This window comes from Myotis davidii, unplaced genomic scaffold, assembly GCF_000327345.1.
Source record: "Myotis davidii unplaced genomic scaffold, ASM32734v1 scaffold3009, whole genome shotgun sequence".
Classification (NCBI taxonomy): Eukaryota; Metazoa; Chordata; class Mammalia; order Chiroptera; family Vespertilionidae; genus Myotis; species Myotis davidii.
In genome coordinates, this window is record NW_006299872.1 from 71,920 (window position 1) to 87,734 (window position 15,815).

The 15,815-nt window shown below is 55.7% G+C and overlaps 2 protein-coding genes across 3 annotated transcripts; one reads left to right on the plus strand and one right to left on the minus strand.

Moving 5' to 3' along the window:
• Positions 1-3,483, plus strand: TCF19 (transcription factor 19). 2 transcript variants are annotated; one of them, XM_006776022.2, is made up of 4 exons: positions 1-53; positions 457-1,000; positions 1,934-2,489; positions 2,744-3,483. In XM_006776022.2, exons 2-4 carry the CDS (start codon positions 763-765, stop codon positions 2,982-2,984), a joined length of 1,035 nt encoding a protein of 344 aa, XP_006776085.1. In that variant the 5' UTR covers positions 1-53; positions 457-762; the 3' UTR covers positions 2,985-3,483. The 2 variants fall into 2 exon arrangements, with proteins under 2 accessions (XP_006776085.1, XP_015427445.1); XM_015571959.1 differs by lacking the exon at positions 1-53 and having other exon boundaries at positions 60-1,000.
• Positions 3,484-4,980: 1,497 nt separating this feature from the next.
• POU5F1 (POU class 5 homeobox 1) lies at positions 4,981-9,380 on the minus strand. Its single transcript, XM_006776024.2, has 5 exons — positions 8,975-9,380; positions 6,259-6,373; positions 5,829-5,959; positions 5,408-5,566; positions 4,981-5,262 (listed from the first exon to the last, which is right to left on the minus strand). The coding sequence occupies exons 1-5, from the start codon at positions 9,368-9,370 to the stop codon at positions 4,999-5,001; spliced, it is 1,065 nt and encodes a 354-aa protein (XP_006776087.1). The 5' UTR covers positions 9,371-9,380; the 3' UTR covers positions 4,981-4,998.
• Positions 9,381-15,815: the final 6,435 nt, after the last annotated feature.

Sequence of the window (15,815 nt, forward strand, 5' to 3'; positions counted from 1 at the left end):
GACGCCGCGCGCCGGCACTGCCTGCAGAGACCGTTCCGAGACTGCACCACGCGGTAGGTCCGGCACCGGGCTGGGGTGGGCAGAAGGCTGGGCTTGCCTCGCATCGTCTCGGGGAGCTGTTTCTGTCCCCCCACCCCACCCCCCGGAGAAGCCGGCAGATGGGGTTTAGGACCAGTGTCTTGGAGAACGTAGGGACCCGTTTTCTCTGCCTTTTTGGAGGTGACAGTAGAGTCACTTCCCACTGGTTTCAACCTAGCTAGTTGTGAGGGAGGGGTTGGCCCGAGAGCGAGGCGCGGGCGAGCAGGAGGGCTGGCTACTCCATTTGGATAAGCGGGTCTGACAGGACAGAGCTGTTGTCTCCAATGTCATCGCGGTGACAGGTTAGCATTGCAGAACTAGGAGCGCGCCGGTTTGCAGTTCCCCGGAAGCTGCCTAACGGTATGTTGCCTCGAACAGATTGAAGGCGCCCGGGAAATTCTGCGGCCTGAGGATCCGGTTCATCCAAGGTGCCTTACGACGTGCTCGTTGTGCACTGCCCCGACTTTTTCCGCTTTGGAGCTGTTGACAGCCATTTTGCATCGCGTGCCTAGAATCCTTGCATTCTGAATTTGCTCAGGGACTGTGCCCAAAGTTGAAATTGCACAAAGCACAACTCAAGCTTGCACCAGACAGAACGTGAGCCCGGACCCCCGTGCATGGCCCAGGAGGGGGAGCGGTGATGGAGCCCTGACGTGGAAGAGCTGGTGTGCAGTGGCACTGCCTATGCTGCCCTGCTTCCAGCTGCTGCGCATCGGGGGCGGCGGGGGCGGCGACCTCTACACTTTCCACCCCCCAAGCGGAACTGGCTGCACCTATCGTTTGGGCCGCAGGGCCGACCTGTGTGATGTGGCCCTGCGGCCCCAACAGGAGCCCGGCTTCATCTCCGGAGTGCATGCAGAGTTGCACGCTGAGCGCCAGGGTGATGACTGGAGGGTCAGCCTGGAGGACCACAGCAGCCAAGGTGAGCAGTCAGCAGTTCGGGGATGGAATGATTAAGGGATTCCACAGGGACCCTCCTGCCTCCCTGTCGGGTTGGATGGATGGGTGGACAAGGCAGTCCAGACCCGTCTTTCCACCAGAAGCATGCCGCGTTGACTCTTGTTGGTCTCCATTTAGCTCACACAGGGGCTAGGAGGTGGTTCCAGAGCCTGGGGCAGCATCAGGGAAATATCCATGGGGGTGTTGTGTGGCCACTGGGGGGGCCTGAGCTCGGATGACTCTGTTTCCCGACTTGCTGAGACACTTGTCCCTGTCTTGGGGCAGTTAGGATATGTCTCACTGTTTTCATGATATGGGCGTGTGCCTTACTCCCTGCCGTGGAGGTGGTCACAGCCAGCCTCAGGCCTCACTTCACGTCTCTGGGTCTTAGTTCTCCTCTTGGGTGAAATGGAAGGACTTTGTAAAGTCCGTTTGAGGAGCATGTGGGGGTAACTATGGTAGCACCTTCATTAGTGCTTACTGTTAAGCCAGGCACTGTTTTAAATTCATGGAATGTAGATGGACATTAACATCCCCATTTTACAGACAAGGAAAATGAGGCACAAAGAGGTGTGCCTTGTCCAGGGTCACCGAGCTGGTAAGAGGTGGCATCAGGATTGGAACCCAGAGCCTGAGCTATGCTGAGTGGAAGCTGGATGAGGGTGAGCATGTCTGACACTGGACCTCAATAGAATGTTCCCTCCCATGTTCTGTGGGAGGCAGAAGGAACACACCTGTTCCCAGCTCAGAAAGAGCTTAGGGTCTGATGCCACCTGCCGAGGGACTTAGCATGTGAGGATTTGATGTCAGGTATCCTCTTTCTCATGTTCCCCAGAAAGTCAGGGCCGTTTTCTCCACTCCTAACCGGTCATGTGCTTTTGTCATTCCCTGTATCTGTCTGGTGCCCCATCAACAGGGACTTTGGTCAACAATGTCCGACTCCCTAGGGGTCACAGGCTGGAGTTGAGCGATGGTGACCTTCTGACCTTTGGCCCTGAAAGGCCCCCAGGAACCAGCCCCTCGGAGTTCTACTTCATGTTTCAGCAAGTCCGAGTCAAACCTCAAGATTTCGCTGCCATTACCATCCCACGGTCTAGGGTAGAAGAGGGAACCGGGGTTGGTTTCCAGCCCATGCTGCCTCCCCAGGGGGCTCCGCAGCGCCCCCTCAGCACCCTGTCCCCTGCACCAAAAGCCACACTGATCCTCAACTCCATTGGCAGCCTCAGCAAGCTCCAGCCACAGCCCCTCACCTTCTCCAGGAGGGGGGGTGGGCCACCAAGCCTACCTCCCCACACTCCCCATGGGAAAGAGGGGACCACCCCTTCTGCCCCAACCCCAAGAAATCGAAGGAAATCAGCTCACCGAGTGTTGGCAGAATTGGATGATGAGAGAGAGGCTCCTGAGAGCCCCCCAGTCCTTAGAGAGCCCAGGAAGAAACTCTGTGTAGAGAGGTCTCCACTGACACCCAGTGGGTAAGTGGCTGGATCACGGTCTTGTTTCCCTACCTTTTGATTCTTTTTTAGATCCTCAGGTTGGGAGGTGGCCCTCGGCTGGGGATGAGGTGGGCAGTGGGCAGACAGGTTGAATGGCAAGACTTGGGTTAGCTCTAGCAACCAGGTTCACCACTATTCTGGTGAGTCTATCTGGACCCACTATTTTCATCCAAGGGAAACTTCTAGGCTTCTCCTACAGGTTCTCAATGACCCAGGTTTTTGTTTTTCTTCAGAAATCGACTTGGGCATCCTCCGAAGCACCCCATGAGCACCCCCATGACTCCACCTGTGGTTGGGGGCGGGGAGCCCTGTGCAGCCCCTTGTTGCGGCCTGCCCCAAGAAGAAACAGTGGCCTGGGTTCAGTGTGATGGATGTGACCTCTGGTTCCACGTGGCCTGTGTTGGCTGCAGTATCCAGGCTGCCAGGGAGGCTGACTTCCGGTGCCCAGGGTGTCACATGGGCGTCCAGACCTGAGGCCCACCACCAAGGAGCCAGAGGACAGAGCTGGCCATGGGTGGACACAGTGGGACACCAGTGGGTCCTAAGAAATCCCTCTTCTCTTGCCTCCCCAGGAGGGAATGACTACAGGGCAGGGGCCCATCGCTATGGATCCCAGGTCTGGAACAGGCCCTCTCGGCCAAGGTCACAGAAGGGATGGCTTCCTGCCAAAGATAATGCCTTCAGGAAGTTGCTAGTGAGCTGTAAATTCCGTTACAAGTCATAGATCCTTATTGTCACGGACACTAGTGTCTGATCAGAGCATCATCAACTACAGAGACCACCTGTGCCTGAAGATATAAGCCCCAGACCCAAACAAGTGAGTTCTCAACTTGGATGGTACCACCTAAGGCTTTCTGGGAAAACCTAGGGCACAGCCCCCAAACTCTAATCCTACCGCTGACTATGTTTGTAGCCTGTGGCCTGGCTTTTCGGAGATTTGCTTCCGTTTCCAAATAAAGAATGAAAATATTAATTTGCTGCTAGGTAGTTATTCCTCTGTGGGTCTGGTACACCTTGCTTTCCAATTCTTGGTAGAATGGACTTGGAAAGGTTGGGAAAACATGAATTTTTAGGGGAAGGGGAGATGAGTGGAAAAGGTAGAAAAATACAAACCTGCTCACTGAAAAAGTGCAAATATATGGGATGAAGTTGGAGCCTGAAAAAAGAAACCCAGGTAATGAAGGATTCTAGTTTAAAAGAAAACACCCGCTGCCCTTACAGTTAGGTAGCTGGGGTTTGGCAGTTTCATGCAGATGGCAGAACTTGTACCAGCTTCCCCAGTGCAGGCCGACCTCAGATATTGCGGGTTCGGTTCCAGACCACCGCAACAAAGTGAGCCGTCATCTTTTACTGGTGGAGGGTCTTACCTTTGATTTGAAAAAGTACAGCTGTGAAGTGCCAATGTGTGCCTGCACTACCAGGGCAGAAAACCAGCTAGAGCAGCTGCTGCCTGGGCCTGTGTCAGCTCAGCCCACGTGTGGGGCATTGCCTTATCTTGATACATGCCCACCCTCTTTCCACTCCTACCACGGCTTACCAACCTATTTTTTCCAGAGGAAAGAGTTCCAGAGCAAGGACCCCTATGTGGTAGCGGCAGAGCCAGGACTAAAGCGCGGAGGGTCTGCTGAGTCACTCATGGACAGGACAGGCAAAATGGAGGGAAACATGGACCCTGACACCGAGAAAGCACAAGGAAGAGCTTCTAGCTGGGGTTCTATGCAGAGGAAATAAGTCCCTAAAGACTGGATTTCTTAGCATAATGCCACCGAGGACTTCCAAAGTAGCATGGGGGAAGCAAGGAGCCAGCTCCTAGTAGGGAATGGTCTATAACAGTGATGGTGAACCCATGACACGCGAACTCATTTTTTTGGTTGATTTTTCTTTGTTAAATGGCATTTAAATATATAAAATAAATATCAAAAGTATAAGTGTTTTACTATGGTTGCAAAGATCAAAAAATTTCTATATGTGACACGGCACCAGAGTTAAGTTAGGGTTTTTCAAAATGCTGACACGCCAAGCTCAAAAGGTTCACCATCACTAGCCTATAAGTAACCACATCTGTGGGCAGAAATAAGCTCAACTCCAATTCCCTCAGACCCTGGGTCACAAGCTCCGAGAACCGGCTTGGCCTCTGAGGGCCTTGAAGTGGGTTCCAGGCCAGCTCCCCTGCCTCTGTGACTCGAGTGGGTTCCGCACTTGGGCTTCAGGGCCATCCGCATGCCGCCCCCTCCCTCTCAGTAACCAGAAGAGGATAAACCAAAGACACAAGTCTGCACCCACTGTGTCCCGGGTTTCTTTATTAAAATCAAAGTGACGGGATTAAAATCAAGAGCATCACTGAACTGCACCTTCCCGCCAACCAGCTCCCCAAACTCTGCCCCACACCGTTTGTGCTCCCAATTCTATAGTGAAAGGAACTTGATCCCAAAGCCCTGGGACAATCGCGGGTTCTTTCCCTTGCTCCCGGCCTGGGAAGGCAGGCAGCTCAGTTTGAGTGCATGGGAGAGCCCAGAGTGGCGACGGGCACAGCGGGAAAGGCCTCGCCCTCAGGGAATTGGACCGAGGAGTACAGCGCAGTGAAGTGAGGGCCCGCATAGCCTGGGCCAAAGTGGGGCCCTGGGGCCACAGGAAAGGATACCGGTCCCCCTGAGAAAGGAGGCCTGGGAGCCTCAAAATCCTCTCGTTGAGAATAGTCACTGCTCGATCGTTTGCCCTTCTGGCGACGGTTGCAGAACCACACTCGGACCACCTGGGGGTGGGGGAGGGAGAGGGACTTGCTCATAAACTCCAGGTGGGTCATTTGGCCCAAACCCAACAGATCCAGAGAGGTCGAAGGGCAGGTACCAGAGCTGGGGCAGGGAAGGCGGGCAGGGCGCCCTGGGGACGGCACTCACTTCCTTCGCCAGCCCGAGCTGCTGGGCGATGTGACTGATCTGCTGCAGGGTGGGCTTCGGGCACTGCAGGAACATGTTCTCCAGGTTGCCCTTCACTCGGTTCTCGATACTCGTCCGCTTTCTCTTTCGGGCCTGCAGCAGGGTCTCTGCTTTGCATATCTAGGCAGGTGGGGAGGGGGTGACAAAGAGCTAGGAGGCAAGCTTCAAACCCACAAGGTCTGATTCAAGAGCAAGTTGCTAAGGGGCATTGGTGGAGGTGTCACCAGAGCCGGAAGGTGAGAAAGAAGGATCCTGCCAGGGCAGGCCCAGACCAGCCCAGCAGCACTGAGCAACCACTTCCCCCGACGGAGGGCTATGCCCCAAGACGCAGAGCTGCCAGCCAGGCTGGAAGCCGTGGACGTGGGGCACCGCCCACCCTCACCTCCTGCAGGTTCTCGTTGTTGTCAGCTTCCTCCACCCACTTCTGCAGCAGGGGCCGCAGCTTACACATGTTCTTCAAACTGAGCTGCAGAGCCTCAAAACGACAGATGGTCGTTTGGCTGAACACCTTGCCTGGGAGGTGGGTTGAAAGAGAAACAAGGTGAGGCAGCGGGCCAGGCCCTCATGACCCCGAGACCCAGGTGTCACCACCTCTTCCCACGCTCACAAGGTCCCACACCAGGATCCCACTTCCCAGACGGAGCACAGCCCAAATCTCTTCCTCCCTCTGCACCCTCGTCCTGGGCAAGGGCAGAGCCTGCCCGGAACCCGGCCCTCGTTCCCTCGGTAGCAAAGGCCCAGGATCAGGACTGCCCCTCCCAGGGGAGGCTGGTCGCTTTGTTCTATGGTCAGCACATGCTGAGGGGACCCACCAAAGAGAACGCCGAGGGTAAGCCCCACATCGGCCTGGGTGTACCCCAGGGTGATCCTCTTCTGCTTCAGGAGCTTGGCGAATTGCTCGAGGTCCTTCTGCAGAGCTCTCATGTTCTGCAACAGCATTTAAAAAGGCAGAGGATGTGTAAGAACACAGGCACACACTGTCCACCCCTGCCCACCCAGGCCCCAAGGACTGGTCTGTGGGAGCACCTCTGCATCCAGGCCGCCCACCCAACACCTGAAACAACCCATCTACAGCCGTCATTCACCCTGAGCAGCACACATGCTAGAAAGAGCAGGTCACGGAGCCCCTGCTGGGCAGCTCTAACACTCAGAGGCTTTCTGCTGGAGGAACAGCCCTAGAGAAACCAAGGGCACCAGCCTCTAACTCTCATCTCAATGCCACCTCCCAGCTTGTGGGGTCCCAGACCATGACCCGGCACACACACACACACACACACACACACGCACGCCACAGAAAGTTACAGGTGTGTAAGAGGTGTGAACAAAGTGCTCCGTATGAGGCTGGTGCATTTCAAAAGCTGATTATCCCCCCTTTTTAAAATTGATGTTAGAGAGGTGTAGGTGTGGGGGGAGAGGAACATGTATGGTAGCCTCCTGTAGGCTCCAGGCTCCCAACAGGGGAGGGGAAGGGGAGGAGGAGGGGAGGGGGAGGGAATGGTAGTGCTGTTGAACCTGAAACCTGGGTGTGTGGTCATTGAACTCCCCAAAAAAGCCAATTATCTCTTGTTTTTATATCTTTTTTTGCAATATGGAAGCATCCTCAGTGATTAATTCAACAGATTTATTCTACACCTTCTCTAAGCCAGTGGCTACACAAAACAGACAAAAAGCCTTGGCCTCATGAGTTTCCATGCTAGTGTGGAGGCAGCACATACCGTGGAAAAAGTGAACCCAGGAAGAGGATCACAGAGCACAGAGGGTGGGGCATACGGGACAATTTAAATAAGATGGAGGTGGTGCACTGAGCAAAGGGAAACAGCCAAGTGGGAATGTCCTGAGGTGGCGGGCTAGGCGGGCAGGCATAGCCAGGCAGCAGCCAGGCAGCAGCTAGGCGAGCTGGGTGAGCGGGCAGAGGAAAGGGGAGGGGGAGGAGCTAGGAGATCAGAGGGGTGAGTAGGGCAGACCCTGCCGACGTTGTAGTGAGATGAAATGATCTGACTCACATTGTAAGGTGTTCAGTCCGTTGACATGGTGACAAGAGACTAAGGAGGAAGTGAGGGGATAACTAGGGAGGCAACTGCAGTTTTCCAGGCACAGATGGTGGTGGCTGGGACAGGGTGGTAGTAAGTATTGATTTCGGGGTGCATTTCCAAGGTAAAGATAGTGGTGTTTCCAAAGGAGTGGACATAGGGAGACTGGGGAAATGAGGATGCCTGGTTTGGGCCTGTGAGGTGCAGCTGCTCCGAGAGCCATCCCAGCAGATGGAAAACGCAGCAGTCAAGTCTGCGAGGCCCTTGAGCCTTGAGGGTGGAGGGGAGCAAGGAAAGGTGGATGGAAGAGAGGTGGGTGGGCCAGGGGCCCGGGGAAGAGGCAGGCCTTTGTGGGGTCCTGGAAGCCTTGAGGAAGTATTTCAAGGGTAATCAATCACATCAACTTCACGCCCGCGCCCTTCCATTGCCAACCCTGCTCAGCCAAGGTTTCAAACCCACAGCTGTCCCCATCAGGGCTCTTCCAAATCCTACTTCGGGGTTGAAATAAGGTAAACCCCAGTTCAAATCCTCGCTTTATCATTTAGCAGTTTAAGACCGTGAAATAGGCTAATAATACCTCCCTGGGAGAGTCTGTGGCCGTTAATGAGATAATGATGTAGAAGCGAGCACACAGCCAGGCACTTAGGAAATGGACAGCAATTGGCAGCCATTATTATTCAAGGCTCAGCAGTCGCCTCCAGCCAGAGGCAGGGCTCGGAGGCCAGCTGAAACCGCTCACACCTCCTCGCTGGCCGGAGGCTCCCGACGGGATCTCTAATTGCTTACACTGGTCCCTTTGGAGGGCTGGACCGTTCACCCCGGAGTCCCGGCAGGACTGAACGGGCCTTCCTTTGGGGAAGGGCCTGGAGGGGCGAGTTCAAAGCTTAAGAAATTCCGCTGCACTGGGTACTTCGCGCTCTTGAGGGGGTGCGGGGGTGCCCTCTGCACCAGGTGGCTCTTGGCCCAGGCAGAAGCCATGGGAGACCAGGCCTGAACTGGATGGAGGTGAACCCACCGCACGCGGCCACACATGCCGAACGGAGCGTCTACAGAAACTGGCCACACCCTCCAATCTCAGGAACAATAACCCAGGGAGAAGTGAGCAGGGTTTTTACCCTCAGGCATTGGGGTAAGATAAGGATCAAGTTATCCAGGGAGGCTCCAGGTGGGAGCAGGCGCTCAAACCCCAAGCTGGGTCAGACGCTGGGCTGTAATAAGTCGTGACCAGACCCTGGTTCAGGCCTAGGAAGTGGAAGGTACATGCTTGGCAACGAAGGCCAGGCGCCAAGCAAGGCCAGCCTGGGCCAGCTTCGGACTCCCCGAGGCCACGCACCCCTGCCTCCCTTCGGCTCCGCCGGAATTCTGGCCTCGGTTCCCACCCGGTCCCTGCAGGTCCCCTCGGGTTCCAGGCCAAGAAGGCTGCAGGGGCCGCTTCCCCTGCCCTCGCAAGCCGCCCCTGCCGTCCAGCCACCACCCAGTCCCACTGCACCCCACTCACCTCCTCCTCGGGGCTGGGCTCCAGCTTCTCCTTGTCCAGCTTCAGGGCCGCGCAGGGCTCGGGGGAGGCCCCCTCGGAGTTGCTCTCCACCCCGGCTCCGGCCTCGCCCTCGAGCTGGGGGGCCTCCAGGCCGCCTTGGGGGGCCAGCCCCACTCCAGCCTGAGGCCCACAGTAGGCCACCCCCCCGCAGAACTCGTACGGCGAGGGGCACGGAGGAATCCCCCACACCTCCGCCCCGGGCGCCAGCCCCGGCCCGATGGCAGACCCGCCAGGAGGGCCCTGGAAGCCCAGCCAGGTCCGAGGGTCAACCCAGCCCGGCTCCGGCCCTCCTGGCCCATCGTCTCCACCACCTGGTGGGGGCGAAAAGGCAAAGTCGGAAGCCAGGTGTCCCGCCATGGGAAGGACGGCGCCCCAAGCCGGGGGCCTGGTGGAAGGAGGGCTCTCCGAGGCACTGCTCGCCACTCACCCCCTCCCCAACCCCACCCACTAGCCTTGACCTCTGGCCCCGCCCCCTGGGGGAGGGGGGAGGGGGAGGAGAGAGCCATGGAGGTGGGAGAAACTGAGGCGTAGTGTTTGCCTGCTGGTAGCGGGGGTGTCTGTGGAAGCGGAATGTCTGGGAGCCCCCGTTAGGCGAGTCCCCCGGCCCAGCCCCAGGGCCCCTTGGCACAGTCCCCGATTAGGACGTTCTCTTCCAACTCCCTGCCCCACTGCCCGGCCCTCCCTCGGGCTCTGCACACCTCCAAGCCGTCTGGGATCCCTCACATCTTCTCCAGGGTCTTCAGGAGCCCAGGGGCTGACCCCTCTCCAAAGACCCTGGCACCGTCTGCGCACTGGGGCCCGCTCCTCCACATTCACGGCGTGCGCACCAGGACTGCCGGGCTACCCCTCGCTTCCTCATCAGCACCCTGTGCCCGCCCCCACCCCCAGTCCAGAGACCCAGGCATTCATCCAGATTACTGGCCAAATTCCATTACCCCGAAGCCGCGGACGGCTGCTGCCCTCTGCGCAGCCTGCTAATTCCACCCCATCTCTAGGACAGACGGCCGGGCAAGGCCTCCTTTCCACACCCGGGGCTTCCACTCCACAGCCCCTCACCCGCTGGACTCAGGGGCGACCCCCACTGCCCCTTCTAGGGCCAGGCTCTGGACTGGCTGTGCACGGGTTCCCCAACCTTTGTCCAGACAGAGGGCTCCGACACCCCTCACTGTGGGACCCGAATATCCCAGTACCTAAAGGGCTGTTTTCCCTCCCCCACCACCCAGCCCCAGCCTCCAGCCCCAGGCTCTGGGTGGGGAAAGCCCAGAGGGAGGGGAAGAGAAAATATCTGACTTCGGGTTCAAAGAGGCTTGGGAGGGACTAGGGGGAGGGGGCAGGACAATGGCCTTGGCTGGACAATCCAGGTCCCCAGAGGGGGCAGCTCTAACCCTAAACAAGTGCTCAACCCTTGAATGGGCCTGGATGGCTCCCCTGTGGACAGCTTCCTGCCACCCCCCAGCCCCAGTCCCCTCACAGGAAAACCCCTCACAGCCGCTAAAAGAGCTCCCGGAGCCCACCTCAAATCCCCTCCAAGACTGAGCCTCAGACGGGCCCTGCTGGGGCCCAGGTATCCTGCCCCCTTCCTCTGGAGGCCCAGGCGGCAAGCCTGACATCCACCCCACCCCCTCAGGGCCCTGGAAGGCTTTGTTGGGGGTGGGGGGTGCTTGGCAGACAGATGCAGAGGAGTTGGAGAGCAACTGGGGGTTGGGTGCGGGAAGCCTGCCCCAAGCGCACCCTCAGGGTCTGTTTCCTGAGTGTCCTCAGGGCTCGCTGCCGGCCCAGAGCGTGGCCCTCAGGCGCCTGTCTGAGACAGAGGTATGAAGTTTGCTCCCAAAACTTGCCCTAAATGGAAGCCCCGGGGAAGCTAGGGGGGCGCTCCCTACAGCTTGCAAAGCCGGCACCTGAGGCTGGACACTTCTGCCGCCTTCAGGCATCTGCACCTCGGCTGCGTGCGGGGCGCCTGCCTTCTGAGGGGCCGGGCCAGTGGTCTCCTCTCCTGGCTGGCCCGAGGTGCCCTGAGGTGCTTGAGCCCATCTTCCCTCTGAGCCTGTATCGCTGCTGTGCCATCTGCATGTAGTTTCTGGACAACGATTCATGCATTTCAGCTCTTTCCCAAGGCCTGTTGGAACAGCTACAGGGAAGTGGGCTGGAGCTGCACTCACTTCGAACCCACTAACTGCCCAGAAGGATGGGTTTAGGGGCCTGTGGGGGTGGAGAAACTGCTTGGAGCAGGGGGAAGTCCTCCCCAGCCATCTCCCCAACCCCCAAGACAGAGCCCTCCCAGCACCGTGGCATGCACGCATCTGTCTGCCAAGGAGATGGCCTCCCTGGGAGGGGAAGGGAAGGCCTGGGACTCACCTGCCCTCCACACCCAGGCTCCTCAGCTCACCACCCTCCAGGCCAGGCCAGGCCAGAGGTCCCGCTGCCCCTGTCTTCCCAGCGGCTCCCCAAACACCTTCCCCGGTTACCCCCTCAACACCACCCCCTTGTTTGGTTTGTTTCTGGCCTGGGCCAGGGCATTCCAGAGAGAGCCAGAGGAGGGGCAGGTCCCTGGGTCCTGGGTCCCCGATGGCTTGTGGCCCGACATCTGAGTCGGGTCAGCCCTGTGCTTGCCTGGTTCTGACCCAGGACCTTAATGGCAAGTTAAGTTTGTCTGGAGCCCTAGCTGACCTCCAACAACACTCCGTGCGGACGGGGCTGAGACAAGCCTGCTCCCTGCCCAGCCTCCCTGGAGGCCTGCAGGGTAGGCAGCTGCACTTCGCTGGGGCTTCCTCGGCCTGCCCTGCGCCGGCCTGGAGGAGACTGGAAGCGGGCTGCAATGTCAGACCTGGCTTTCTGACCTTCCTGCTCTTAGATTTTTTCACTAAAAAATCTCAGATTCCTGAAACCAGTGTGGGCTGGGCTCACAAACTCGCCACATACACTTCACTGCAGTGCAGGGCCAAGGCCCTTCACAAGGCCGTTTGAGTGCACACGGCTGCAGAACGACCAGCGAGGGCCGCTGAGCCCGCTCGGTGACGCCACCCCTGCGGGGCAGGTGGGTGCTGCTCGGTTGGGAAAACCAACTGAAGGGGCTCAGAGAGGGACCAGCAGAGACCTGCTCTAGCCAGGGTGGCAAACCACTCGTCTGCCTTCTGGGTTCTGTTAAGGTGAAGGCAGACGAAGGGAGAGAATGGAGGGCTAAGGAGAGCAGGCTCAGGCTGTGGGCCCAACAAAATTCATTTATGAACCCCAAGAAGGAGTTCTCCTGGGAGATGAGTTTTATTTTTTTTAAATATATTTTATTGATTTTTTACAGAGAGGAAGGGAGAGAGATAGAGAGCCAGAAACATCAATGAGAGAGAAACATCAACCAGCTGCCTCCTGCACATCCTCCACTGGAGATGTGCTCGCAAGCCAGGTACATGCCTTTGACCGGAATCGAACCTGGGACCCTTGAGTCCGCAGGCCGACGCTCTATCCACTGAGCCACACCGGTTTCGGCGAGATGAGTTTTATAAACAGCCCAGTGGCTGTCTGCTGAGAGGGGCTCCCTGAACTAGCACCAAGGCACTGGGAGCACCGGCCAGAGCGCAGCTTCCACTTGTGCCTCCAGGTCTTTTGTTTTGTTTTGAGTTAATTCTCACCTGAGGGCATTTTTTCCATTTATTTTTAGCAGGAGAGGAAGGGTGGGGTAGGGACACATGGATTGGTTACCTCTCGCACGTGCCCTGACCAGGGCCAGGGATGAGCCTGCAACTGAGGTATGTGCCCTTGACTGGAATCGAACCTGCAACCCTCCAGTGGGCGGGCTGCCGCTCTAACCCGCTAGAGCTGTGCCTCACTTTTACACCGTCTCGGTCAATCACTGCAGGGCTGTAGGGCGCGGCTATAGGGTTAAGCCTCAGACTGACCTGTTGGCAAAGCCACAAACAAGTGCTGCTTAGAGGGCACAGTCCTCTTAGCATAATTAGGCTTGATCTTATGAAGCTCCCTCATCCATCCAAGGTAATTAATGGGCTGTGGGAGGTGCAGCAAGTGCTGCAAAACAAGTGAAACTCACAAGAACAGTGTAACTATGGTGACCACTACTTTGTTTACCTCTGGCTATAAAATAAAGGCTCAGCTTGCCTCTGGATCTCTCTGTGGCCTCAGCCAGGCACAGGAAGATCCACCTAGAGCCCTAGACCCAGCTTATTCTGCCTGTCATTTCTCCATCCTTTCGCCACCCTCACTCAGGCTTTCCAACCCTTGGCTGAGCTGGCCCAGCACATGTGGTGCCCAACGCGGGGCCTGAGTTCAGGGGAACTACAGTTATCAGGTGAAAGGACACGCCAGTGAAGCACGTGCAGAAAACAAGAAGGAAGGTAAGGAGTGAAGTTCAGTGTAAAACATGGGAAATTCAGGATCGCAGGAAAAGAATGTATACGTATCCAATGCTTAAGGCTATGCTTTTCGATTTGTTGGGTTTTGTGAGTAAAACCTGCCCATGGTTTTCTGAGGAAGGAAAGGTAAATAGAGGCAAATATAATGGGGGAAGGTAGGCCCAAGGAGTCTTATCCTTAACCCCACTGCAGCCTTTCCAGCCAACTCAGTAAACCTTTAATATATATATTTTTTATTGATTTCTTACAGAGAGGAAGGGAGAGGGATAGAGAGTTAGAAACATCGATGAGAGAGAAACATTGATCAGCTGCCTCCTGCACACTCCCTATTGGGTATGTGCCTGCAACCAAGGTACATGCCCTTGACCAGAACCGAACCTGGGACCCTTGACTCCCCAGGCCGACACTCTATCCATTGAGCCAAACCAGCTAGGGCTCTTCTGTGCTTTTGAAGAAGTTTTATAGTTTTAGCTTTATGTTTAGATCTAATATATTCCTCAGTGTATAGTGCAAGGTAGTGCAGAGCTTAGTGCGGAGCAGGCTAACAGAAACCACGCTCATGGGGTGCCCATTACAATTTATATGCTCATGGGCACCGGGCCTCACGGGGCTTTGCAGGCTCAGTTAGTATACCCCATGCGAGCTTATCGGCAGATAAATATATGTCACCAAAGCCTGGAGGCAACTACCAACAAAAGGGGAAAAGTCTTTCCAGTGGTTCTCAACCTTCCTAATGCCGCGACCCTTTAATACAGCTCCTCATGTTGTGGTGACCCCCAGCCATAAAATTATTTTCGTTGCTACTTCATAACTATAATTTTGCTACTGTTATGAATCGTAATGTAAATATCTGGTATGTGGGATGTATTTCATTGTTCTTGACCCACAGGTTGAGGACTGCTGCTTAGACATAAGCAAACTTAGGCAAGGCCCTGAGGAGCCATATCAGGATTTTTTTAAAAAATATATTTTATTGATTTTTTACAGAGAGCAAGGGAGAAGGATAGAGTTAGAAACATCGATCAGCTGCCTCCTGCACACTCCCCACTGGGGATGTGCCTGCAACCAAGGTACATGCCCTTGACCGGAATCGAACCTGGGACGCTTGAGTCCGCAGGCCGATGCTCTATCCACTGAGCCAAACCAGTTAGGGCCATATCAGGATTTTGTGGCTTGTTTGTTCCGAGCCTTAGGCAGGGTTGTGGCTGACCCTGAGGCTGGAATGATACCTGTGAAACAATTAGCTGTTGAAAATGCAAATGGAGTGTGTCAAGAGGCTTTAGACCCCACAGGAAGAACGGTGCTGGACATGATTCATCTCTGTTTGTGCTGACCTTGGACCAGCCTACGTGCAAGGAGCAGTATTAGCTGCCACATTGAAGGAGGTGGTCAGCAGAAAAGGAGAGGGGGATGCTTGAACTGTGGCAAATGAGGGCATTTTGCTAAGGACTGTAATACTAGAACTAGAAGTCAAAGGCTACAGGGAGTGGAAACAAGCTGTCCGGACTATGTCCAAGATGCAGGAGAGGAGAGCATTTGGGTAAATGAATGCCACTCCAAGACTGATGCTGACGGTAATCCAGTACCCCCTAGGCAGGGAAACTTCAAGCGGCAGGCCCCACCAAACAGTAGGGGGCCTTATCCTTAACCCAGTGAAGGCGAACGTTTTGAGCTCGGTGTGTCAGCATTTTGAAAAACCGTAACTTAACACTGGTGCCGTGTCACACATAGAAATTTTTTGATATTTGCAACCATAGTAAAACAAAGACTTATATTTTTGATATTTATTTTATATATTTAAATGCCATTTAACAAAGAAAAATCAACCAAAAAAATGAGTTTGTGGGTCACCTCTGACACACGTGTCGTAGGTTCGCCATCACTGCCTTAACCCCACTGCAGCCTTTCCAGCCGGGTCGGTCCCAAAACCAACTCTACCGTGCCACCCCAGGAAGTGCAGGATTGGCACTTTCTCCCTGGGGTGATAGATCAGGACTCAGGCAATAGCGGGAAGCACCAATCCTACTCTTTTTTTTTTTTTAACATATTTTATTGAGTTTTTACAGAGAGGAAAGGAGAGAGATAGAGAGGCAGAAACATCGATGAGAGAGAAACATCGATCAGCTGCCTCCTGCACACTCCCCACTGGGGATGTGCCCGCAACCAAGGCACATGCCCCTGACCGGAATCGAACCTGGGACCCTTCAGTCCGCAGGCTGACGCTCTATCCACTGAGCCAAACCGGGTTTCAGCGCCAATCCTACTGTTAAAATGCGACTATAAAAACAAAAAAAGGGGGGAGAAGAATGTTAAATTTTTTAAATTACAATGCAGAGTTGTACAGCGGCCGAAAGGCATTGGGCCTCCTGTACAATAGCCTCTGCTGGGTTAGCCCGATGGAAGGATACACAAACCAGCCAAGAGTTTTACCAGAATCAGTA

What these genes read in the sequence shown, in the direction of transcription:
- TCF19 (XM_006776022.2), top strand. Translation starts at nt 763, where the DNA reads ATGCTGCCCTGCTTCCAGCTGCTGCGCATCGGGGGCGGCGGGGGCGGC. An exon ending in GGAGGACCACAGCAGCCAAG is followed by an intron (nt 1,001 to 1,933) that starts GTGAGCAGTCAG and finishes CCCCATCAACAG; the next exon opens with GGACTTTGGTCAACAATGTC. An exon ending in TCTCCACTGACACCCAGTGG is followed by an intron (nt 2,490 to 2,743) that starts GTAAGTGGCTGG and finishes GTTTTTCTTCAG; the next exon opens with AAATCGACTTGGGCATCCTC.
- POU5F1 (XM_006776024.2), bottom strand. Translation starts at nt 9,370, where the DNA reads ATGGCGGGACACCTGGCTTCCGACTTTGCCTTTTCGCCCCCACCAGGT. An exon ending in AGCCCAGCCCCGAGGAGGAG is followed by an intron (nt 6,374 to 8,974) that starts GTGAGTGGGGTG and finishes ATGCTGTTGCAG; the next exon opens with AACATGAGAGCTCTGCAGAA. An exon ending in TACCCTCGGCGTTCTCTTTG is followed by an intron (nt 5,960 to 6,258) that starts GTGGGTCCCCTC and finishes CCCACCTCCCAG; the next exon opens with GCAAGGTGTTCAGCCAAACG.